The sequence below is a fragment of the Tupaia chinensis genome, unplaced genomic scaffold (assembly GCF_000334495.1).
Source record: "Tupaia chinensis unplaced genomic scaffold, TupChi_1.0 Scaffold000317_1, whole genome shotgun sequence".
NCBI classification, from domain to species: domain Eukaryota; kingdom Metazoa; phylum Chordata; class Mammalia; order Scandentia; family Tupaiidae; genus Tupaia; species Tupaia belangeri.
In genome coordinates this window covers 1,876,483-1,900,419 of record NW_006159810.1, presented here as the reverse complement: position 1 = coordinate 1,900,419, position 23,937 = coordinate 1,876,483, and the positions used below count along the sequence as shown (strand labels likewise).

The window sequence follows — 23,937 nt, the reverse complement described above, 5'->3', positions numbered from 1 at the left end:
CAGGGGGGATGGTCACGCCGCAATCCCTTCTCCTCCATTCTCCTCTCGGGATCTTGGGCACGCACGCACACGCGCCCGGCGTGAGATTTAAGCCACCGGGTCCAAGACGCGAACCGCGGTCGACTACGTGGGAGTCCAGCGACATAGCCATTACACTAACTGCTGTTCCCCTGATTTCTTTTTATAATTTTATGTACCTTTATCTCATGACAAAATACACAGTAGTTGTTAAAACTTAAAAAACCATACTGCATGGGTTTGAGTCTTAGCCACTAATTTGCTGTATAAACTTCGGGCGAATTACTTAATCCTTGTTAAACCTCACTGGGACCCAGCCACAGTCTCACATGCTGTTAAGACATGTTAAAACATTGTGTTTTGAGGACCAGCAGGTGGTATGGTGGTTAAGGTGCTGGACACTCCCACATGGTCAAACACAGTTCAAGTCCCAAACCTGGTAGCTTGCTTTCTCACTTTCACTTTCTCCCTGTGTCTTTCTCTGGTCAAATTAAAATAAATGAGTAAATAAAATTAAATTTAAAATTAGAAGAAAGAAAAGATACTGTATTTTGCAGCCTGAACTACATGAGAGTCCCAGGTTCTATTCTCAGTCCAACCTAAAGGCCACATGACATGTGCCTGTAATCCCAACCTAGAGGCTATGTGCTGTGGCATGTGCCCGTAATCCCAGCCATTGGGAGGCTGAGGCAGGAGGATGGTGGGCTCCAGGCTGGCATCGGCAACATGGCAAAAAAGAGCCAGGCACGGTGGCACACACCTGCAGTCCCAGATACTCTAGCTGCTGAGGCAGGAAGACTGTGACACAGACTCTGTCTTTATAACTCAAACCCATTTTATCATGCCTCAGTTTATTTGTAAATTGGAGAGAAAAGCACTTGGAAAGTTGTTTTGAAGATTATAAAACTTATCCAAGGTGGTACAACTAGTAAATGACAGAAGTGACACTTTAATGAAGATTGATAAATTAACATGGCCCACTCTCTGGAGTCTTCAGTAAGTGTGTCGTGTACTTACCAGTGCCTAGCACAGTCAGTGCCATATTGCCTGCTATCTGTGTTGGTACTACTCAGATGCATTTCTGAAATTTAATCCTTTTAACAGCTCCCCAGCCTCTGAAATACAGTAATCTAAGCAGTATCACACAGGTAGTAGGCCAGGTTTGGCAAACCCAGCCCTGCTGGCTTCAGAGCTCATGACGGTTCATGGCAGTGATTGTTCTGTACACAAGAGTCTCTAGGGCCTTACACAATGCTTAGGAGTCTGCAGTTTTTTGAAGTACTTTGAGTTCTGAGACTGAAAATGTACAGGCATTGGGGTGTTTGGGTTTTTTTAGTAGGTTTTAAAAAGCTTTTGAGAGTCTTAAGAATTTCTAATTGTTAGAAAATATTTAGAACCTGGGACCAGCAGTTGTAATGGCTATGTTGCTGGACTCCCATGTAGTCAACCACGGTTTGAGTCCTGGACCCAGTGGCTTAAACTCACACCTGGCACGTGTGCGTGTGTGCCCAAGATCCCGAGAGGAGAATGGAGAAAGGATTGCGGCGTGGCCATCCCCCCGGGGGTTGATTCTCGCTTTCTGTATCTGTCTGTCTCTGGCTTTCTGGTGAGCGCATGCACCCTGTAGCAGAGTATTTTGTATTGCTACACAGGAGTAGATTTCAGCTATGGGTAAAGAAGGGATTTTCTAACAAAAAAATATTGCCCAGAACTGGATTCAGTTCTTAGTGAGAGAGTGAACAATCCACAACAGGCTTTGTACAGTCATTTAGTGTAGAAATTAACTTATTCATTCAGCAGATATTGAGCACTTATTAGCTGCCAGGCACCAGAGTCACAGCTCTGTACTGATTTAACATGAGCTCAGTCCCTGTGCCATTGCACCTTAGGAGAAGAGGAGGGAACGGCAAGGAAGCGATTGTGTGAAGCTGTGAAGAGCACACATGTGAGACTGATGAATGGGGGGGGGCGCTACTTAGAGGCCGTGAATAGTGCAGTTCAGTAAGAGCTCTGAGCAGAAAGAACAGCATGTGTGAAGGGAATGTTACACTTGGTGCATGGACCAGAATCTCTGAAGGTCTGCTGTTCACACGTGGTCTCTCCTAGGACAATGTGGAGGTGCCTTTGGTCACCCAGCTAGTAGTTAGTGATAACAAGGACAATGAAACCCACTGTTTCCTCAGGTCAGCTTGCATTATTTGGTTTTGGATTCATCTTTCAGGTGAGGTTTGTATCTGTATATAAGTTATACTGTTGGGGCTATGCCCTGCTGATATACAAAGCAGAAAGTCAGTTGGAAAAGAACACAGAAACTTCAAAAACATCCTCTTATTCCTGTGATTTTTTTTTTTTTTTAATCTTGGTTTTGTTTACAGAAAGATGTTGGATCCAGGGCTGATGATGTGTTCCAAGCAAGCTATGTTTCTTAATCTAGTCTACAAGTCTCTGAAAGCGGACATTGTGTTGCGCCGTGTGAAGGCGTTTGTGAAGAGGTTACTTCAGGTTACTTGTGGACAGATGCCACCATTCATATGTGGAGCTCTGTATCTTGTGTCTGAGATCCTTAAAGCAAAACCAGCCTTAAGAAGTCAACTAGATGACCATCCAGTAAGTATATATTTTTTAAAATAATTATTTAATGTTACTTATTTGTTTATTTTCATTTGACCAGAGAGAGACACACAGAGAGAGAGAGAGAGAAAGTGGGAAAGCAAACCACCAGGTCCAGTACTCAGACTGGGGGGGGCCATGTGGGAGTGTCCAGCACCTTAACCGCCATGCCACCTTCTGGACCCCGTCATCTGGTATTTTTCTTAATTATTTTATTTAACTTTATTTATTTTTAATTTGACTAGAGAGGGACAGAGTAAGAAGGAAAGAGAGAAGGAGGAAACGTGAGAAAGTAAGCTGCCAGGTCCAGGATCGAATCATGGTCGGCCGTGTGGGAGTCCAGCAACCTAAACCACCACCCCACCTGCTGGCCGCAATCCAGTATATCTTTATGCTGCTTTTTAACTTGGGTGCTGAAATATATTGGTTGTTTTTGTTTTCTGTCCTTCATGACAATAACTTAATTCTCTGGAGAATAGAAGAATGTGAGTTCTGGTGTCAGGTGGACCTGATTTTTAATACTAAGTATACAGTTTACTGATGGTATGTTGATTGATCCCTCTGCTTGTAAAAAACTGAATTACACTAGAAACTGCAATAAATTATGGAAGCAGATAGTAGATCTTATAAGCCTGTCCTCAGTTTTAAAATGGAAACAAGATGGTACCTGCCATGTAGGATTCTATCTAATAGATCAGAACTTTATTTGAATACTGACTTGATTGGTTTGAAGTCATAACATCCCAAACTCTCAGAATTTCTTGGCCTAAGCTTAAGTCTGTTAGCTTTAGAAACAAGGGGTGATCTTGTGTTTTAAATGTCATCAGTGACCCATCATTTTACTTTATTAGAGGTTTTTTGTGTTTCAGTAGAATCAGTAATCAGTCATCTTCAGAACTCTACCTTATGTAATTGAATGGAGACGTCATTGTAACTTAACAATTGAGTTATGTAGACACGTTAAACCATTGTGGTTTCTTTTTTGGTTAGGAGTCTGATGATGAAGAAAATTTTGTTGACTTAGGAGATGATGAAGACATAGAAAAATTCACTGATGCAGACAAAGAAACAGACACAGAGAAAAAAGTTGAGACAGAGGAAACTGTGCCTAAAAGTGGTAAAGAAACCGAAAAAGCAAAGGTTGCTTCATGGGTACACGTTGATAATCTGAAAGGTGAGTAATTAAAATATTGGAAGTATTCTCTTGAATTTTTAAATGAAGGAATTTGTTTCTTCCTTGGTCTTCATAGAAATTAATATTATACCATTTTAGAAGTCCTCAGTGTTGGACTGACCCTGTAGCCTTGTAGCTAAGAGAGCCAGGTTCCCACATCACTGACTGCAGTTCAAGTCCCAGTCTAGTAGCTTGAAAAGTATGCCAGGTGTGTGTGTACCCTGTGACAATTAAAAAAAATTCCTCAATGTTACTTTCTCCAAAATGAGAGCTCTCGGGGCCAGCAGGTGGCGTGCTGATTAAGCCACATTTCAAGTCTCGGACCTGGCAGCTTGCTTCCTCACTTTCCCTTTCTCGCTTCCTGTGTCTCTCTCTGGTCAAATTAAAACAAATGAGTGAATAAATAAAATTAAATAATTCTTTTAAAAAAGAGAGAGAGAGCTCTCATAATTTTCTTACTAACAAAACTACAGCAAATTAATACACTTTTTTCATTCCTTAGCATTTATTGCTGCACACAGAGACCTCAAACATAGAACACATAAAGACATGCAAATGTAGTATTCACAGAAGTTTGATTTGATTTTTTTTTAAGAGAGATTTTTGCTGTAGTGTGCATATGCTCACCGGAGAGACAGAGACATAAAGAAATACAGAGAAATTACCCCCTGAGGGGATGGCCATGCCGCAGTCCCTTCTCTTCCATTCTGCTCTTGGGATTTTGGGTATGCACCCACACATGCCTGGTGTGAGTTTTAAGCCACCGGGTGTGGAACTCAAACCACAGCAATCTATGTGGGAGTCAGCAACATAACCATTACACCATCTGCTGGTCCTCGGAAGTTTGATTTATAAAAAACAAATATTTGGTAAACCTTTTCATTCTTTTGTTCGACTATCATATTCACCCTCCACAGTTGGTATTTTTTGGGGGGGCAGAAGGGGAGCAGGGGTTGTTTTTTAAGGTTTTTGCCATAGTGCTCGTGCGCGTGTCAGAAAGAAATAGAGGGAAAGTGAGAAATCACCCCATGGGGGGATGGCCAGGCTATAGTCCTTCTCCATTGTCCTCTTGGGATTTGGGCATGAGCAGACACTGTGATTTTCAAGCTGCCAGTTGGGGACTTGAACCATAGTCAGCCATGTGGAGTCAAACGCCTTAACCACCACACCACCTGCTCGCCCCTCACCTTTGATAGTTTCTGAAAGCAATATTTTAGGATAGAAAATTTTCTGTGAAATGGAAATTCAAAGTGGTTTTCCATTCATACTCACAAACTGAATTAAGTCTTTTAATGGAATATTAGAACCAAAAGTAACCTTAGAAATGGAACCTCGTCAGGGTAGCCTCATGGCATAGTAAAGGGGCTCAGATCTCACATGGCTGATTGCAATTCAAATCCCAGCCTCTGAGGCTTGAAAATGTGTACATGCATGCCAAAATCCCAATAGGATGGAGAGATGGAGGACAAGGATTGTGGCATAACCACATCCTATTGTGTGCTGCCTTTTCCCTCTGTATCTCTCTGGAAAGTGCATGCACCCGCCAACAATTTAAAAAAAAAAAAGGAGAAATATAACCTCTTCACTTGAGGCTGTGAGGAATGCTAGCCATGTAAATCAAGAATTGCAGTACTAGACCCATGTCTTCATGGGTCTTTCTCTGGGACCCAGTCAAATTAACTCAACTCTGGGACCAGCAGTTGGCATAATGGCTATGTCGCTGAACTCCCATGTAGTCAACCACGGTTCAAGTCTTGGACGTGGTGCTGTAAATTCAAGCATATGCATGCATGCCCAAGATCCCGAGAGGAAAATGGAGAAGGGATTACAACATGGCCATCGCACCTGGGGTGTGATTTCTCACTGAATGTCTCTCTATCTCTGTCTTTCTGGCGAGCACATGTGCCCTAAAAACCTAAAAACCTCTCAAAAAAAAAACTAAATAACTCAACTCCAAGTTTTAGTTACCTGTGGAGTACAAAGTGGAAGTCTGATGGCTGCCAGGGAAGTTTATAGACAAAGCCATCAGTTATCCTGAGTACCAAACTGAGAATACCCCTGTGAAAGGTGATACGCAGGTGTGGTGCGTGGTAGGTAGTTCAGAGTGTACTCTGAAGGTCCTTGTTTTCATCTGTTTTAACCCTGAGTTTCTGAAATACCTAAAGATGATGTTAAATTTGTCCTAATTACAATATTTCAGAGCAGCCTTTAACAAGAAATATTTAGAACACACTAAAGCTCCAAAAGACTTTAGGCCTATGCCTCTTCAGATTATTTTCATCTTAATATTTATGACCTATTAGATTCACAGCACCCTTCACTGCTCTCTAAAATGAGTAGTTTTGCAGGAACTTTCAGAAATTGGGCTAAGTATGTTACCTGATTTACTTCCTAGGTGGTAAACACTTAAATAAGTATGATCCATTCAGCAGAAACCCTTTGTTCTGCGGAGCTGAAAATACAAGTCTTTGGGAACTCCAAAAGGTAAAATAATTTCAGATTGCCTTATTTTTACCACCATGGAATTAACATGTTGATGTTTTTATTTTTCTTGGACATGATAAAAATTGGCATTAATCAACTTTAAATTTCCACATTTGGGGAAGGATACTATATGAAGTATTCATCTTCTACAAAACCTTAAATACTGCGTATGTAAAATAAAGATGGCCATCCCCCCGGGAGGTAATTTCTCGCTGTCTTTCTGGCGAGCGCACGCACTCTATAGCAAAAACCTCTCAAAAGAGAAAAAAGAATATCTACAATTATATGAAACACTATTAATAATAATCCTTTTTCCAACATAACAGTGAGGCCAGATTTTCTTCATGTATTTCAACTAAAATAAGAAGCAAAGCAGCCACTGTCTTCTATTATCCAGACATTGAAAAACTTTGCAGACCATAAAATAATGCTACTCTTATTATATTATTTCGTTCTGAAAAAGTTACTTTTCATTCATACATTATTAATACATCATTAATACATGATGCAGTATTCTTTTTAATGAACTGTATTTTTAATTTTGTTATAATTTCTGAGGTATTGGGTATATAAAACCCACTTTTATAAAAGGATTTTCCAAGGCCAGCAGGTGGCCTAGAAAGCCATGTGGGTGCTGAACTCCCAGGTGGCCGAATGAGCTTAGAGTCCTGAACCTGATGGCTTGAAACTCAAGCTAGACATGTGTGTGTGCATGCCCAAAATCCCAAGAAGGGAATGCAGCATGGCCTTCCTCCCTGGGGGTTGATTTCGCAATTTCCCTCTCCCCATCTCTCTCCTGCTATATAATGCACGTGCCCTATGGCCAAAAAAAACACACACACACAAAATTGCTTTTAGGGTCTTTGTGGGTTTTTTTGTTTGTTTTTTTTTTTTTTAAAGAATTACTTTATTTGACTTCATTTATTTTAATTTGACCAAAGAGGGACAGAGAGAGAGAGCAAGAAAGCAAACCACCAGGTCCAGGACTAACCCCAGTCGGCCATGTAGGAGTCCAACACCCTTAACCACCACACCACCTGCTGGCCCCAGGACCCTTGCTTTTAGGTATATAAAATGGTTCCCAGATCAAAATGTTTATGAATCCCTCAAACATGGCATTAGCTTAAATTTCAATTATCTGGATTTTTTTAAATAAGTTAACAATTATAATAAGAGTTAACTTGGTACCAGCAGTTAGTGTAATGGTTATGTCACTGAACTCCCATGTAGTTGATCACGGTACAAGTCCCAGACCCGGTGGCTTAAACTCACGCCGGGCACGTGTGCGTGCGTCCCCAAGATCCTGAGAGGAGATTGGAGGAGAAGGGAGGATTGCAGCATGGCCATCCCCCCCAGGAGGTGATTTCTCACTTTCTGTCTCTCTGTCTCTGTCTTTCTGGTGAGCACCTGAGCCCTATAGAAAAGAAAAAAAAATGAATTAACTTTAGAAATACTGACATGCATATTTTTCTTTTTAGCTGTCTGAGCATTTTCATCCCTCTGTGGCCCTTTTTGCAAAGACTATCCTTCAGGTGAGTCTGAAATAAAAAAACAAGGATTATAGAGGGTTTTCTCCATCAGATAGAATCATATACATCTTACTACCCCTATAAATGAACATTCACTGGTGTAATACAGAACAGCTAAGAATTCTCCCTACAGTGAAGTGAATGAGAATGTAGAACATTAGAAAACTACAGCGTTATTTAATATATTCTGGCTCTTCTGGACAAAGGTTACCCTCCCCCCTTCCCATTTGCTGTGTTTGCCACTTCAGAGTTTGTTTTCTGGTTAATGGTTAGATGACCTGCATTGTTAATATTACTTACCTATCCATAAGATCAGCAACATTTCATAGACTAGGTATGAATATGTAAGTGTGTGTTAAATTCTTTCAAGTGCAACGTGCATAAGAGGGATATTTGACAGGTCATTTATTGCCTTTGATGCAGTACAACAGAAGCTTACATTTTTCCTCTTTTTTTCTTATCTGCATATATTTAATTTTAGTTCTTAAATCTCCCTCACTTTTTAGGGAAATTATATTCAGTATTCAGGGGACCCACTGCAGGATTTCACTCTAATGAGATTCTTGGATCGTTTTGTATACCGAAATCCAAAGCCACATAAAGGCAAAGGTATGCTTCTTTTTAATAAATTACTGTTTTTTACTGTTTATTTAAAAAAAAAAACAAAAAAACATGTTACTAGGTTTTACATTACACTGTCATGATTCTACATTTCAGAAAACACAGACAGCGTTGTGATGCAACCAAAGAGGAAACATTTTATAAAGGATATTCGTAGTCTTGCTGGTAAGTATAAAGGTTGGACAGTTGAAACCAAAAATACAGTGCAAGATAACACATACATTGTTTTATTTTTTTGCTTTGTGTTTTTAGAATAACATCTAAGCACCAAAGACATTATCCATTCTTTGTTTCCAAAGACATGTATGTGTTCAGAAGTTTACTGTCTGACTAGACCTCTTTTTTAAAAAAAAAATCTTGGATTACAATTACAAACATATCCAAAGTAAATAAAATAGTATGACGAGGGGCCAGCAGATGGCGTAGTGATTACATCACTGGACTCCCACATGGTTTGAGTCGTGGTTTGAGTCCCAGACTTGGTGGCTTCAAAATCATGCGAGGTGTTGTGTGTGTGTGCAAGCCCAAAATCCTGTGAGATGGATGGAGGAGAAGGGATTGCGGCACAGCCATTCCCCCTGGGGAGTGACTTCTCACTTTCCTTCTCACTTTCTCTGTCTCTCTCCAGCAGTGAATGTGCCCTAAGACAAAAAGCTCTTTAAAAAATAGTATGATGAACCTCAGTGTAACAAGTACTAATAGTTAATACCTTTTACCATCCTTGTACCGTCTACGGCTTTGTCAGCAACCCTACTTTTATCATTGTAGTCCTGTTCCACGTAATGATGTTTTGGTCAATGACAGATCGTATGTCACCATGGAGCAATCGGCTATCCCATAGAGCCTAGGCATGCAGTAGGCTGTCCACCCTAGGTTGTTGTAAATATACTCTGATGTATATGCACCTGACAGTGAGGTGTTTTGTTTTGTTTTGTTTTGATTTTTGGAGAGGTTTTTGCTATAGGGTGTGTGTGCTCGCCAGACAGGCAGAGAGAGACAGAGACAGAAAGTGAGAAATCACCCCACCAGAGGAGATGGCCACACCGCAGTCTCTTCTCCTCCATTCTCTACTTGGGATCCTTGGCACGCACACACACGCGCCCGGCGTGAGTTTTAAGCCACCAGGTCCAGAACTCAAACAGCGGTCGACTACATGGGAGTCCAGCGATGCAGCCATTACGCTAACTACTGGTTCCCTGACAGTGAGTTCAGAATGAATCCATCATTAATCAACATAACTTGTCTTTGACAGTTCAGACTAGTTTAAACACTAACATTAGCTTATTGAAACAAAACCCACCGCTGGTTTTGTTATAGAACATCATTTTAAACTTCATCCATAAACTCCTATAGATGCTTTGTACCCGTCTTGTGGTTCTTCTTCTGTTTTGCTACTCAGCAGAGAAATTTGTTTGCATACCAGATCCAGATTCTAGGGTTCAACTAGGCCTTACAAATCACTTAATTTCTAACTGACTTTACAGAGGTCCAGACATGCCCAAAGTTAATAGAGAAAAAAGTATTATAGGCGCCAAATATCCTTTTTGTCAACATGAATCAGAAACATTTATTCTGAAGATGAAAAACTGATATTCTTACAGTTCCTTATTGTTTCCTAGTTGTCCTCATTATCAAAAATAATTGTGGAAAATTCTGTTTCTTGTTCCCAGAAAGATAAGCATTGTTTTTCTAAGATGAAACAGCAAATATGAAGTGGTTATTTAAGAGAACACTTTGAATTTCTTTCTTGAAATTTGGGTCTTGGATCCAACTGGGGGACAGTGAGAGAGCCCAGTCGTTCACTACACTGATGGCGATGCCGCCTGCAATCCACTGCACGCATGAGCAATTCGAATATTGGACTTGGCCTGACAGACTGCACCAGAGATTGTCCTTGGCACTGTGGGTTCCCATCTGTCCACCTTCCTCACATTTTGAGAGTTTAGAATTGTGCATACACTATATTTCCTGTTAAAGCTTATGTGACAAAGGGATCACTGTAATAAGTTAATATTTGGCTTAATTTATTCTTCTAGTGAACAGCAGGGAATTCCTCGCCAAAGAAGAGAGCCAGATACCAGTGGATGAAGTGTTTTTCCACAGGTAGTATACTCAGTTATATAGTTTCATTCAGAGAACTGTTATACTTTGAATTGTATTGCAGCTTAAATCTTTGGAGTTCATAAAATGCTATGTTAACATCAGCATATTTTGAAAAGACCCAAGGATATCACTATTTATTTTTGTGAAGGACATTTATAAAGTGGTCATTTGCTAATATTAAGGGATCTTAGTAAAATTAAATTTGGAAGTTTGTTTTTAATAAAGTAACAGAAATTTTGTCTCATAAATCAGATTTTTTATGGAACTTAATCTATTTTCTAAGTTTATTTCTCCCATGAATAAAAGAGAAAAAGAGAGGCAGAGAAACAGGCACCCCCTTACCCACCCAACAGGAGTCTTCACTGCCATTCCTCCCTGCCTCGACCCGCCCCAGATTGTGGGCCACATACACATAGGGAGGTCTCCAAACATGAACCCAGGGCCTCTCCATATGCGTCCATCTTGCAGAGCCTCACATTTTACCACTGCACCACCATCTAGCACTTGCACTCATTTTAATATAGTGGTGAACAACCCATGAGTAGTTTGTCCAGGCCCTGGCCCTTAGTGCAGAATCAGCCAAATGTATTGCACTAGTATTAATACAAATGCCTTATAGTAATAAAATACCTGCTATTTCATGTGATTGATGGGTTACCTAGGTTTGGTTTGCTTTTTTGGGGGTGGTTTGTTTGTTTGTTGTTTTACCATCAGAGGGTTTGCACATTCACTTCCCATGAATAAAAGAGAAAAAGAGAGGCAGAGAAACAGGCACCCCCTTACCCACCCAACAGGAGTCTTCACTGCCATTCCTCCCTGCCTCGACCCGCCCCAGATTGTGGGCCACATACACATAGGGAGGTCTCCAAACATGAACCCAGGGCCTCTCCATATGCGTCCATCTTGCAGAGCCTCACATTTTACCACTGCACCACCATCTAGCACTTGCACTCATTTTAATATAGTGGTGAACAACCCATGAGTAGTTTGTCCAGGCCCTGGCCCTTAGTGCAGAATCAGCCAAATGTATTGCACTAGTATTAATACAAATGCCTTATAGTAATAAAATACCTGCTATTTCATGTGATTGATGGGTTACCTAGGTTTGGTTTGCTTTTTTGGGGGTGGTTTGTTTGTTTGTTGTTTTACCATCAGAGGGTTTGCACATTCACTTCAGAGAGAGAAAGCACCCCCAGGGCCATGATTCCAGCTGTGGTCAGCCACATAGGACCCTGCTTCCTGAGAATAGGGCTTAACCACTACCATGAGGCCAGCGTTGGTTTGCTTTTTTTAAGATAGTGTGATTTTTGAGGGTGTAGTTCTGTCTGTAAAGTGCTATTTCACTGTATCCTCATAAAAGAATAGGGCTAACCAATAAATACTGTAATTTTAAGTCATTTAGAGCCATATTTTTAAAATAATCTAATACTTAACTGGTTTTAAAGTTAAAACAATCCTTTTTGGGTGTTTTTATGGTTAACTAGTTTGTAAGAACTTAAGCCTTTGAAATTTATTATACTAAAAAAAGAAATTTATTATACTAAATATTTCAAAAGTTTTCAGCTATTTTGTTGAATTCAAAACCATTTTTCTTATATTAAATACAAATTTCATTTCTGTTCAGTTGAGTACTTAACAAACTCACAATTGTGGTTGGTCACTGCTCTTAGGTGCTTTGATTACAATAAGGTGAGCCCTTTAATAATAATATCACATATATAACATGAATTTTATTTTAGGTATTATAAAAAAGCTGCCACTGTTAAAGAGAAGCAAAAACGGAATGCAGATGAAGAAAGTATAGAAGATGTGGATGATGAGGAATTCGAAAAGATGATTGGTAATTTTTTGTCGACTGTCTAATTAGAAATATTATTTTACTAATAAAACATTGGAACGTTAGTGATAGAGTGACCTTAGTTTTAAACACTGAACTAAGAAATCACAATGAAGGATTGAAAAAGATTTTGATGGCCTATGGTAACACACACATTTGCGTAGAAAAATATATGAGTGCTTTGGGTGGTCCATGTGAGGAAAATTTATATTTATATGAGTATAGAAACCATTTTTCCCATTCATAATCTCCTTGTGCTATTGGTAGCAATAATCTGCTGTTTCTTTTCTTTATAACCCACAGAGCTAGAGAAATTTTAATTGGAAGGTAGTAGGCTGAAATGAAAAACAGAAGATTGGAAAAACTTAAGTTTGTTTCACTTTTGTTATATATTACATCTACTAAAAATAAGCAGATAGTTGTTTTTTTTTTTTTTCTTTTTTTTGGAGAGGTTTTTACTATAGAGCACATGTGTTCGCCAGAGAGACAGAAAGCAAGAAATCACCCCCCAAGGGGCATGGCCATGGACACACATGCACACGCGCCCAGCCTGAGTTTAAGCCGCCAGGTCTGGGACTCGAACTGCAGTCAACTATATGGGAGTCCAGCGATAGAGCCATTATGCCAACTACTGGTCCCAATAAGCAGATAGTTCTATTAGAGTACAAACTTCAATTCCTGGGACCAACAGATGGCATAATGGTTACTTTGCTGGACTCCCACATGGTCGACCGTGGTTTGAGTCCTGGACCCAGTGGCTTAACACTCATGCCAGGCACATGTGCTTGCAGTACCAAAACCCTGAGGCAACAATGGAGAAGGGATTGCAGCATGGCCATCCCCCGGGGGGTGATATTTTGCTTACTGTCTCTCTGGTGAGTGCACACATCCTAGAGCAAAAAATCTCTTTTAAAAAAAGGCTTCAATTCCAAATGTCATTGTATTTGATGTTTGTCATCTTTCCATAAAAGAACTGTAGGAAGAAGCTAAAATTAAATGTAACTCAGTTGATGGATTTAATTAAAATCAGTGGTTCAAGGGACCAGCAGGTGGAATAGGTGGTCAAGGGCACTGGACTCCCCACATGGCCGGCTGTGGTTCAAGTCCCGGACCTGGCAGCTTGCTTTCTCACTTTCTCTCTCTCTCTCACCTCCCTTCCCACCCCCCACTCCACCCCCAATCTGGTCAAATTAAAATAAATAAACTTAAGTAAAATAAGTTTTAAAAAATCAGTAATTCACTGGTTTATACGCATGAATAGTCGTATTTATTATCATTTTGATGTTTACTTGTCATGAACAGAATCATGACTTCATATTACAATAACTGATTCAGGTATAATACATGTCACCCTTGTTCATTACTGTGTCTCACAATTTGTAAACTGTTCTCTGGCAGATACATTTGAAGATGATAACTGTTTCATATCTGGAAAGGATGATCTTGATTTTGCTGGGTAAAGTATTTTTCATTTTTTTTTTACTGTTTTCCCAGATTGTCGTACCTCATAACAGTAGGCCACAGATATAGAGGGAAGATGTATTCAAATAAATTTGGAAAGCTACTATAGTATTTTTATTTTGAACCTTAAAGTATACAGGAGTATATTTACATAGCAAGTTTTTGGGTTTTTCCCTCCAGCAATGTGAAAAAGAAAAGAAAAGGAGTTAAGGATAACGCAGAAGATGACGATTCAGAGGGCAGTGATGATGAACTGGATAACCTGGATGATGATGAAGTTTCTTTAGGAAGTATGAATGAAGAATTTGCTGAAATCGATGAAGATGGAGGAACCTTCATGGATTTGTTAGATGATGAAAGTGAAGGCATTCCAGGTAAGCATTTTTAAAAATAAGACAAATTGTATGTTCCTTTCTTCCTCAGCATTAGGCTAGTTTTCCTCATGAAGATTTTTAATATAGTTCTATATTCCAATTAATACTCACTGTCCGTAAATTTTAAAAGACATTTTTTTCTTCGTGGAATTAAAGGTTGATGTTTTTTTTGTTTGTTTGTTTGTTTTTTCTTTTGAGCAAAGTTTTGAGTTTTAGGCTTCTGTTTTTGTTAACAGCCATCCTGTTTGTTCAGTACTCAGTAAGCCGTCAGGTTGCCTTTTTTTTTTTTTTTAGCTATAGAGCTGTGCGCTCGCCACCCCCCAGGGGGGCATGGCCATGCCGCAATCCCTTCTCCTCCATTCTCTCAGGATCTTGGGCACATACGCACACATGCTCAGCGTGAGTTTAAGCCACTGGGCCCAGGACTCGAACCGTGGTCAACTACATGGGAGTTCAGCAAGATAGCCATTATGTTAACTGCTGGTCCCCACGTTACCTTTTTTAAATGGTAAAATAGTAATTTGTTTGGGCCAACCCATGACCTGGTACTTAAGGGAACTGTGTCCCACGTGGCTGACCTTGTGGTTCAAGTCCCAAACCTGGTGGCTTAAATAACATGCCAGGCACATGTGTGTGTGTCCAAAGTCCCAACAGGATGGAGAAATGGAAAAGGGATTGTGGTATGACCATCCCCCACAGGGATTGCTTTCTTCCTCTCCCTCTCTTTCTGGCCAGTATGTGTACCCTTGCTCTCTGGCCAAAGAAAAATAGTACTTAGCTTATACAAGTTCTTATTTATCATAACGCTGTAGCGTAAGTGGGAAGGTGATGATTCTATCTTACTGTTGTAAATTAGCAAAGAGCACCCAAAATTGTGTCTTTGAACTATTTCCTTCCTCCTTTCACATACCTCCATTATTCACATTCCTGGCCAACACCCTGCTACTTATTCTGGCTCCTATTGTTTTTAAATTGTTTCATTAACTTTTTTTGCTAACAGAACTTGAGAAAGTCAGCTCCAAAGTCAATACTAAGAAAAGCAAGAGAAAAGGTGCAGCTGATCTTGATTTTGCTGAGTCATTTCAAGGTAAGAAAATGGATTTACGCTTGTTAACCTAAGCGGTGTCAGATCTTCTTACAATTTTGGGAAAAGAATTTTTCTGAATTTGGTAAGGCAATTCAGTTTTGACTTCTTTTAAAGAAAGGTATTTTTCATTTACGTTTATTTAACCATTCAATTATATGTAAGCCCTGGATTTTCCAGAGACACCAGTTGCTTTTTTCCTTTCCTCAATTATTGTCATTTGACCCTCCTAAATTATCTTCCTCTACTTAACCTCTTTTTCCTTTTATATGAGACCAGATAGATATTTTGCCCCTATGACAAAACAGTTGTAATTTCAAAAACATTTTAAAGGCAGGATGGATTTTTCTTTAATATTGATCATTTGTTCTCTGGTATTTTTTAAAGTATGTAAGATCATGTCTTGTAATACTTGCAAGGCACTAATGAAAAGAAGCACTATATATTGAATTACTGAGAAAGTCTTGAAATATTTTTCTGGTTTTCTTTGCAAAAATGCGCATGACTTTTCCAACCCAGTATCACCTGACAGTTCTAGGTGATAAAAATGTAGAAAGCACCATGTGCTGCCTCTGATGACTCTATCTTTTGTTTACTAGCAAATAGCTGATAAAGTATAAAAATATAAAAATCCAAGATAATTGGATTTAGTTACTTAATCAAGGCTTTTTTTTTTTTTTTGGTTTGTTTAAGGACCAAGGAAAAAAAAGAAAAGAAACCTCAATGACTCCAGCCTATTTGTGTCTGCTGAAGAGGTAAAACTAAAATACTGCTTTAAGAAGCTGGCTATTCTACATTGTCTTAAGTTTGTTAATAAATCTCTCCTTTTTTTATTTTTTTCAAGTTTGGCCACCTGTTAGATGAAAATATGGGATCCAAGTTTGATAACATTGGCATGAATGCTATGGCTAACAAAGACAATGCAAGTAAGGAACTTCAATTTTTTATTAAAGTTTTTAAATTGCCTTGACTTAAAACTTCTAAAGAAACAAATATTTTAAAGGGCCCTTTTATATCTGGAAAGAATGGCCTTTTTATCTCCCCCTCTAGAGAGCCTGTAGGTCTAAAAAAGCATTTAGATCACAACAAAACAAGATTATAGATTATGAAAATTATTTTCATTCTTTTACCAGTAATAGTGTTCAGGAAGAAAAAACCATTAGAGCAGTTGTTCCTTTTCCTTCCTTAGTCTTTTATTTGTAAATCGTTGATATTTAACAATAAATACAGAAGAAAAGCAACAAACAAGTAGTTGACTTGCACTGTGGGTGGGAAACTCAAGCCAGGGCAGAGCAGAAGTCCCTGGTACTCCGGAGGATGTGCTGTGGGGCCACCAAGCGTCTGCAGTGTGAAAGGCACCTCTTTCTCCTCCCACAGGTCTCAAACAGCTTAGATGGGAGGCCGAGCGTGATGACTGGCTACACAACAGAGATGTGAAAAGTATCATCAGGAAAAAGAAAAACTTCAAAAAGAAGAAGCCGAAAACCACCCAAAAAGCTAAAAAGCAAAGGAAATGAATGTTTTTAAAGTAAATTATAATTAAAATTCTACTTACCCCTAATTTTTGCTATTCAGCCATTTTTCTTGATCTTGTTCTCTGATCCCGTACATTCCAGATTGTTCGATGGATTTGTAATAAACTGTAAGTAAAAATAGCTGTCATTACAACATCATATAAAAATGTTGTTAAAATTAAACTTTGAGAAAAATCAAACTTTTTTTTGAGAGAGAGATTTTTGCTATAGGGCACGTGCACTCACCAGAGAGAGGTGGAAAGTGAGAAATCACTCCCCCAGGGGGTATGGCCACATTCAGTCCCTTCTCTTGGGATATTGGACATACATGCACACGCACCCAGCACAAGTTTCAGGCTGCTGGGTCCAGGACTCAACCTCAGGTCGGGGTCCAGGACTCAACCTCAGGTCGGAGTCTAGTAACTTAACCACTGTGCCACCTGCTGGCCCCAAATCAAACTTTTTTCCAGATTGCTACATAGTCAAAAACATGACAGTTGGAGCATTACATATTCATGTACAAGCTGTAGCATCTCTACTAACCACTAACGGAGCACAAGTTATTAAATGTTACTTTATACCATATACTGTGCTATCTGAACACATACTAACATCTTGTTCATGTAACAATCCCATGACGTGGGTGTTAGCTCTCTTGACAAAGAAACGGCCCCAAGAAGAGATAAGACTGATCTTTTCAAACTGAAGGCTTAAGGGCTGGCCTAGTAGCCTCATGGAAGGGAACCAGATCCCACAAGGACAGCCATGCTTCAAATCCCATTCCCAGTGGCTTCAAAACATACCAGGCACGTGTGCATTTGTGCCCAAATCCTGGCAAGATAGAGAAATGGAGAAGGGAATAGCATGACCATCCCCTATGGTGAGCACAGGTTCCTATGGCCAAAAAAAAAGATGAAAATGAACGTTCTAGCTGTGTTTAGATTCTATCACCACTTCAGTTATGCCTTATTCCAAAGTCTACATTCTAAACCACTGGATAAATTAAGAATCTAACCCATTCATTAACTCTGCTTTCATCTAGATAACTAGATGAGGATTTCTCTATTCTGGTTTCAGAATGAACTAAAATAGGGGTGAGTCGTATTGTTAGAAATCAGTATATGACATAAGTCATCTGCCCTTAATTAGCTGATCTGTGAAGAAATTATTTAAGTTACTTTGTACTTTTATTTTTACTGAAGGAAAAACATACCTTCTAAGATGAAAGGGAATTTCTTGTTCATTGTATGCCTGAAATCTGAAGAGGGAAAAAAAAAGTCTTGAGATTATAGATGATCAAGAATTCATTGTGTTAACACAGAGTCATAATTTTGCTTTAGGTGAGGTCTATACAATGAGAACCATACAGATTAGGCATTTGTTTTAAGGACTTCCTGGTAATCTAGGATCTGCATCCTTTAGGACAGGATCTAAGTTGTACTTGCCTTAACCTGCACCCTTATTTTATACTAGAATTTTTAAATTTTGACTTGTATAGGCCCAGCCTGGAGGCACAGTAGGTAGCAAACTGAACTGCAGAGCTGCAAGCAACAATGCTGACGGGTGGGGCTTTAGTTCCCTTGGTCAGCCTGAAAACACACCAGGAACATGCACGTGTGCCCAGATACTGACAAGGTGGAGGGCCAGAGGGATGGGACTTGTGCATGATGAGACCCTGTGGAGGGTGCTTTTCTCTCATGAGCAGCCACTATCACAAACTTTAGAAAAAAATCTAACCTTGTACATATAATTTAGAGATGTATGTGGAAGCCAATTTTTAGTGTCAATGTATAATTCCTTTATGCAATTAACTTTTAAGAATATTCATGCATGTCATTTTACCATTGGTATGGAATTAGAAGATCATACCTAGTTTTTTGTTTTTCTTCTTTTTTGGAGAGGTTTTTGCTATAGGGCACATGCGTTTGCCAGAAAGACAGAGAGACGAAGTGAGAAATCCCCCCCCGGGAGGGATGGCCACACTGCAATCTCTTCATTCTCCTCTCGGGATCTTGGACACACACACTAACACTGGACTCCAGTGTAGTCAACTGCGGTTCAAGCCTCGGACCCAGTGGCTTAAACTCGCGCTGGGTGCATGTGCGTGCTCAAGATCCCAAGAGAAGAATGGGAGAAAGGGCTGCGGTGTGGCCATCCCCCCTGGGGGGTGATTTCTCACTTTCTGTCTCTGTCTCTATCTTTAGGCAAGTGCACGAGCCCTATAGCAAAAACCTCTCAAAAAAAAAAGTAAGTTGAGAGTTCTAATATAATATTTCCTCACACAAAATGTGAAAAGCACTGTCAGTGATAGCCAGAGGCATGGGCAAAGTTTCTGGTGCCCACTGAGAAAACTGGTTACTCTGACAATGGCTACCTCCTGCTTCCTCAGTCTATTAAACAAGGCAGTGTAATACACAGGCAGTTCCCTCCATCTGCTCCCACACCAAGCCACACTAGGGCCACTTGCTCTACCCTCCTCACTGGTAAAACCCAAGGAGGTGTGAAAACTTCCTATTCTACAAGTGAACACTTTTTTTTAATTGCTGAGAGGGAAGGAGAGGGAAAGGGAGAAAGCTACCCACTATGGGGCTGGGTCACATGGCAATCCCTTCTCTGTCCTGTTGGGATTTGGGGCATGCACTCACTCACGCCCAGCATGTTTACAAGCCACTGAGGCCAAGATTCAAACTGGTCATCATGTGGGGATCCACTCCCCTGAACCACTAGGCTATGGGGCCAGCCTCACATTAGTGCTTTTTCTTTTAAAGGATAAGTGAGAGTCAATTAGTCAATAACAATGTAAACTCCCTTTCTGCCCATAAAAATACCTAATAAACTGAATCTGAAGAAGCTATTTCTGGGCTTGCCGTGTGGCTTAGTGGTTAAAGGAACCAGATCCCACATGGCTGACCACAGTCTGGCAACTTGAAAAACATGCCAGGCATGTATGCATGCACAAAACTCTGACCTGAAGGAGGCATGGAAGAAAAATGTGGAATGACCACAGCCCACTGGGGAGGTGCTTTTTCCTAAATCTAACCCTCTCTGGCAAGTATGCACGCCATTTGGCAATTAAATTTTTTTTTTTTTCTCCAAAAGTACCACTACCAGTTAACATCTAAAATGCATTAGCACACTGTATACCCCTCTGGAAGGCACTAACTTATTATGATTACCTTGGCTTGTGTTCATCTTAGTAAACAAAAAATATGCTCCGAAAACGCCTAGAAGTTCAGCTACTAAAACTCCTTTAAAGATCTTCTTTGCCAGTGGTTCCATAGTGCGGGCCATCCTAAATTTAACAATAAGAAACATGTAAACCTGGAGAAACATATTTGAGCTTCTATTACTACTTCTACAAAAGTGACTCCCAATTCATTTCCAGTTTGAATGGTTATCTGCATAGGAATAAAGCCCCCATTACTGTATGCATATTCCAGACAACTCCTACATCCCTACTTTTCAACCTCCATGCCTAAGGGGTACAGTGAACCAACGACACAAGATTGGATAAAGCACAGAAAGAAGATAAAAACTTAAGACATTGTAAAAAGAACAACTTATCGAAGTAGGAGCTTAAAACTGTCTACGGAATGGTAGGAAGCAGCTTTTAGCTGACCTGAAAAATATGAGATGATCTAGCGGACACAATATGTGAAAGTCCTACAAAACTAAAGCTCTTCTATGCGTGGGTCTATTTTGTTTTATGGCTGGAGTTCTACACTTATTTGTACTGTGAGTGAATTAATTTGTATATACTGAATAACATAGTTATAGTTCAGGCACTTCCCTAGATGCTGAGGATACAAAGTTGAGCAATAAACTAATTCCTTCTTGATCCTGAAGCACTACTATCTTGACAGTATTTTACACTTTTAATTATGTTATCCAAGAGGTTTGTTAAAAATGTGTTTTCATGAATCTTGTCTGCAGTTCAGTCCCCATTCTCCAGATGGTGTTTCAGCAAGTCCAGGGTCGTCACCCAGCAAGCCTCCCTTCAGCAGACATTGCAGTCTTCACACAAGACTATGGCCCTAGGACCACAAGGTGGGAAGACTGACCACCATGTCAAAAGTCAAAAGTACAGACTGTTTAGAACTTCTCTTTCTGTAATTAAAGTAAAAGCTAATCAAGAAAAAAATGGTTTAAGTATCTATTCCTTCCTCCCACCCCACCTCCCCAAGTAAATAAGCAAAAAGGGCCACCCTATGGCCTATGATTAATGGAACCAGATCCCACATGGCCAATCATGCTTTGAATCCCCACCTGGGCACCTTGAAAAACACTGCCCAAAATCCTGACAGAAGAGGGAAAGGGAGAAGTACACCATGATCATGCCCCACTGGAGGGTGCTTTCTCCCTCTCCCTGTCTTGGTCTACTGGCAAGCACACAAGCTCTCTGGCAATTAAAAAAAAAAAAATCTGGGCCAGCTGGTGGCGTGGTCCTCATGGCAAATCTCAATGACTGAAAGAGCTGTTCAAGTCTCAGACCCAGTAGCTTGAAATACAGAGTATGTTTGCAGTGTGCACTCAAAATCCAAAAAGGAGAAATGGAAGAGACTGCGGCATGACCATCCCCATGAGGGGTACTTTCTTACTTTCCCTGTCTCTGGAAGCGCACACACCCCCTAGAAATATTAAGGACCAGCAGATGGTGTAGTGGTTACATCTCTGGACTCCCACGTGGTAGACCGCAGTTCAAGTCCCAGACCTGGTGACTTGAAACTCACACTGGACATATGTACATGTGAGCCCAAAATCCTGAGCGAGGGACTGTGGAGAGTGGTCATCCCCCCAGGGGGTGACTTATTGCTTTGTCTCTCTGGTGAGCATATGTGCCCTATAGTAAAAGCCTCAAAAAAAAAAAAAAAACATAAACCTAAAAGCTGAACACGGTAAAGGGCTATACAACAAGTACTGGACATGTGAAATGTAAACCCAGGTTTCCACTCTACTTCCCTATGACTCCGAAGTCAGCAACAGGAAAACCACTAGTTTTTTTTTTCTTTTTTTGGGGGGGGGAGGAGAGATTTTCACTGTAGGGCGCGTGCGCTCGCCAGACAGACAGAGACATAGAGACAGAAAGCGAGAAATTACCCCCCAGGGGGGATGGTCACGCCGCAATCCCTTCTCCTCCATTCTCCCCTCGGGATCTTGGGCACGCACGCACAAGCGCCCGGCGTGAGTTTTAAGCCACCAGGTCCAGGACCCGAACCGCGAAAACCACTAGTTTTTCATCTCAGATTTTGACATAGTGCTGGGACCAGCAGTTAGCGTAATGGCTGTCACTGGGCTCCCATGTAGTCAACCACGGTTCGCATCGCGGACCCAGTGGCTTAAACTCACACCAGGTACAAGTGCCTGCGTTCCCAAGATCCCAAGAGGAGAATAGAGGAGAAGGGATTGCGGTGTGGCCATCCTCCCTGGGGGAGTGATTTCTCGCTTTCTGTCTGTCTCTTTCTGGTACGTGCCCTATAGCAAAAAACCTCTCCAAAAAAAAAAAAAAAGATTGACACAGTTCTGTACTATCTTGCCATTGCCATTCTCTGCCCTCTGGGTAGAGGGGGTTCATTATCTAGCACTACAGGCCCAACTCTCAGCTCAGTGCCAGGCCACTTCTATTCACTGACCTCCTTTTCACAAGGCCTGGAGGTACAGGTAATTAAGCACCCTCCTTTTGTAGGCTTATCCTAGTAATATCATTACCAGGTGCCCGCCCCCATTCCCTTTCCTCCTTTGATAATGTGATCACCCTGGGGACCAAAAGATTACATCTTTATTATTCTTTCTTTAACGACAAGAAACCCAGCCCATGGCCTGGTAGTTGAGGCAGCTGGATCCCACAGGGCCAACTCTGCAGTTCAAGTCCTGGACCTGGCAGCTTGAGAAATCCTGGGTACGTGGGTGCCCAGGGTCCCAAAGGGAAGGAGATGGAGCAGAGGGGCTGTGGTGTGACCATGCCCCACGGGGGTGCTTCCTCTCTCCATCAGGCCCTTGTGCCCTTCCGCAAACTTAAACAAACAAACAAATGAAACGAAGCAAAGGAAGCTAAAAAGGAAATTCCACTTTTTTTTTGAGGCGCGAGATACTGGCAGGGAGAAAGCTGCTCCCAGCAGGGCCGCCCCGGCGGGGTTACTCTCAATGTTCTAGGAAGGAAAAAGCCAAGTCGGCCCGAGCCATTCCCGCAGTTTAAAGACTCCCAGTAACGTGTGTTCTGTTGGGAGAGCGGGTTCTAAGAGCTGCAAAAATGCAGAGTCCAAGGAAACTACAAGGGAACACTGACCTTCCTTAGAAGTTCGTACGTGTCGTTCCCAGCCCTCTGCTCCAGGAGGGCTCTCCCACCCGCTGCTCAAACCCCCGGGGAGAGAGAGGAGCCGACTGTCCCCAACCCAGTTAGCGCCCCCCTCCGGCAAGGCGGGCGTCCCGCGGAGGGCGGGGGTCTGAGTCCAAGCAAAGGGGGCTGGCAGGCGGAAGCGGGCAGGGCTGTGGGGGCCGGGTTCACAGTGGGCCGAGCAGCTGGCCCAGGGCACAGGGGCCCGGGTGCTCGAGCGCAACTCTCCGGGGCAGCGCGTCCGGAACCCCCTCCTCTGAGGCCGCGGCTCAAGGGGCAAACTCAGCTCCCCGAGCTCCCGCGGTCAGGCACCGAGCCACCCGCAGGCCAGGAGAGCGGCCTGGCTGCCCGCCCACGTCCCTCGGCCCCGCACCCACCCGGGCCCGCGCGCCCCTGGTTCTCCTGGGCCCTTGGCTCGCCCCCGCCTCCAGGGCCCCCGGAAAGTCCTGGACCTGCAGCCAACCAGCGCCCCGACCGCACAGGTCGCCGAGCGACCCGGAAACATTCGGCCAGCCGTGCGCCCCCTCTGGCGAAGTGGAGACGGTGACACCCGAGTGTCCGCATAACCCCAAACTCTGGTAAAACACCTCTAAAACGACCGCCCCGCGCGTCTCACCCGGGAAACCGAAAGTGAGTTTGGCGAGCGGAAGCCGAGCGCTCCCCACCCGAGCCCCGAGCTCTCCAGACTGCGCAAGCGCGTGGGTTGGCAAAGCCGCGCCCCTCCGCCCGCTGGCCCCGCCCCACGGTCCTAATTGTCGGTTACGGTGGTGCCCCCAGCATCTGGGCTTTTTTTTTTT

General features: G+C 41.8%; 2 protein-coding genes across 5 annotated transcripts in view; one reads left to right on the top strand and one right to left on the bottom strand.

Moving 5' to 3' along the window:
• CEBPZ (CCAAT enhancer binding protein zeta) overlaps nucleotides 1-16,841 on the top strand; it is a 24,893-nt gene extending 8,052 nt beyond the window's left edge. For both annotated transcript variants that reach the window (XM_006151339.3, XM_014588919.2), the window contains 14 exons: nucleotides 2,394-2,625; nucleotides 3,619-3,802; nucleotides 6,198-6,286; nucleotides 7,765-7,818; nucleotides 8,322-8,424; nucleotides 8,533-8,601; nucleotides 10,473-10,539; nucleotides 12,279-12,379; nucleotides 13,775-13,832; nucleotides 14,018-14,211; nucleotides 15,212-15,298; nucleotides 15,989-16,050; nucleotides 16,140-16,221; nucleotides 16,673-16,841. In XM_006151339.3, the coding sequence (XP_006151401.1) occupies nucleotides 2,394-2,625; nucleotides 3,619-3,802; nucleotides 6,198-6,286; nucleotides 7,765-7,818; nucleotides 8,322-8,424; nucleotides 8,533-8,601; nucleotides 10,473-10,539; nucleotides 12,279-12,379; nucleotides 13,775-13,832; nucleotides 14,018-14,211; nucleotides 15,212-15,298; nucleotides 15,989-16,050; nucleotides 16,140-16,221; nucleotides 16,673-16,812 (1,522 nt within the window). In that variant the 3' untranslated portion in view covers nucleotides 16,813-16,841. The remainder of the gene's footprint in view (nucleotides 1-2,393; nucleotides 2,626-3,618; nucleotides 3,803-6,197; nucleotides 6,287-7,764; nucleotides 7,819-8,321; nucleotides 8,425-8,532; nucleotides 8,602-10,472; nucleotides 10,540-12,278; nucleotides 12,380-13,774; nucleotides 13,833-14,017; nucleotides 14,212-15,211; nucleotides 15,299-15,988; nucleotides 16,051-16,139; nucleotides 16,222-16,672) is intronic.
• On the bottom strand, nucleotides 16,662-23,852 carry CEBPZOS (CEBPZ opposite strand). Of its 3 annotated transcripts, none has more exons than XM_014588921.2 (5): nucleotides 23,757-23,852; nucleotides 19,986-20,101; nucleotides 18,023-18,067; nucleotides 16,851-16,935; nucleotides 16,662-16,713 (listed from the first exon to the last, which is right to left on the bottom strand). In XM_014588921.2, exons 2-4 carry the CDS (start codon nucleotides 20,098-20,100, stop codon nucleotides 16,853-16,855), a joined length of 243 nt encoding a protein of 80 aa, XP_014444407.1. In that variant the 5' UTR covers nucleotide 20,101; nucleotides 23,757-23,852; the 3' UTR covers nucleotides 16,662-16,713; nucleotides 16,851-16,852. The 3 variants fall into 3 exon arrangements, with proteins under 3 accessions (XP_014444407.1, XP_027628799.1, XP_014444408.1); XM_027772998.1 differs by lacking the exon at nucleotides 23,757-23,852 and adding an exon at nucleotides 23,518-23,722; XM_014588922.1 differs by lacking the exon at nucleotides 23,757-23,852 and adding an exon at nucleotides 23,093-23,511.
• Nucleotides 23,853-23,937: the final 85 nt, after the last annotated feature.

Bases quoted from the DNA above. Each gene is read 5' to 3' on its own strand.
- CEBPZOS (XM_027772998.1), bottom strand. From the start codon at position 23,645: ATGTTTCCGGGTCGCTCGGCGACCTGTGCGGTCGGGGCGCTGGTTGGC. The intron at 18,068-19,985 runs GTAATCATAATA...TTCCCTCTTCAG, and splicing joins TAAGATGAACACAAGCCAAG to ATTTCAGGCATACAATGAAC. The intron at 16,936-18,022 runs GTATGTTTTTCC...TTTTACTTACAG, and splicing joins ATTCCCTTTCATCTTAGAAG to TTTATTACAAATCCATCGAA.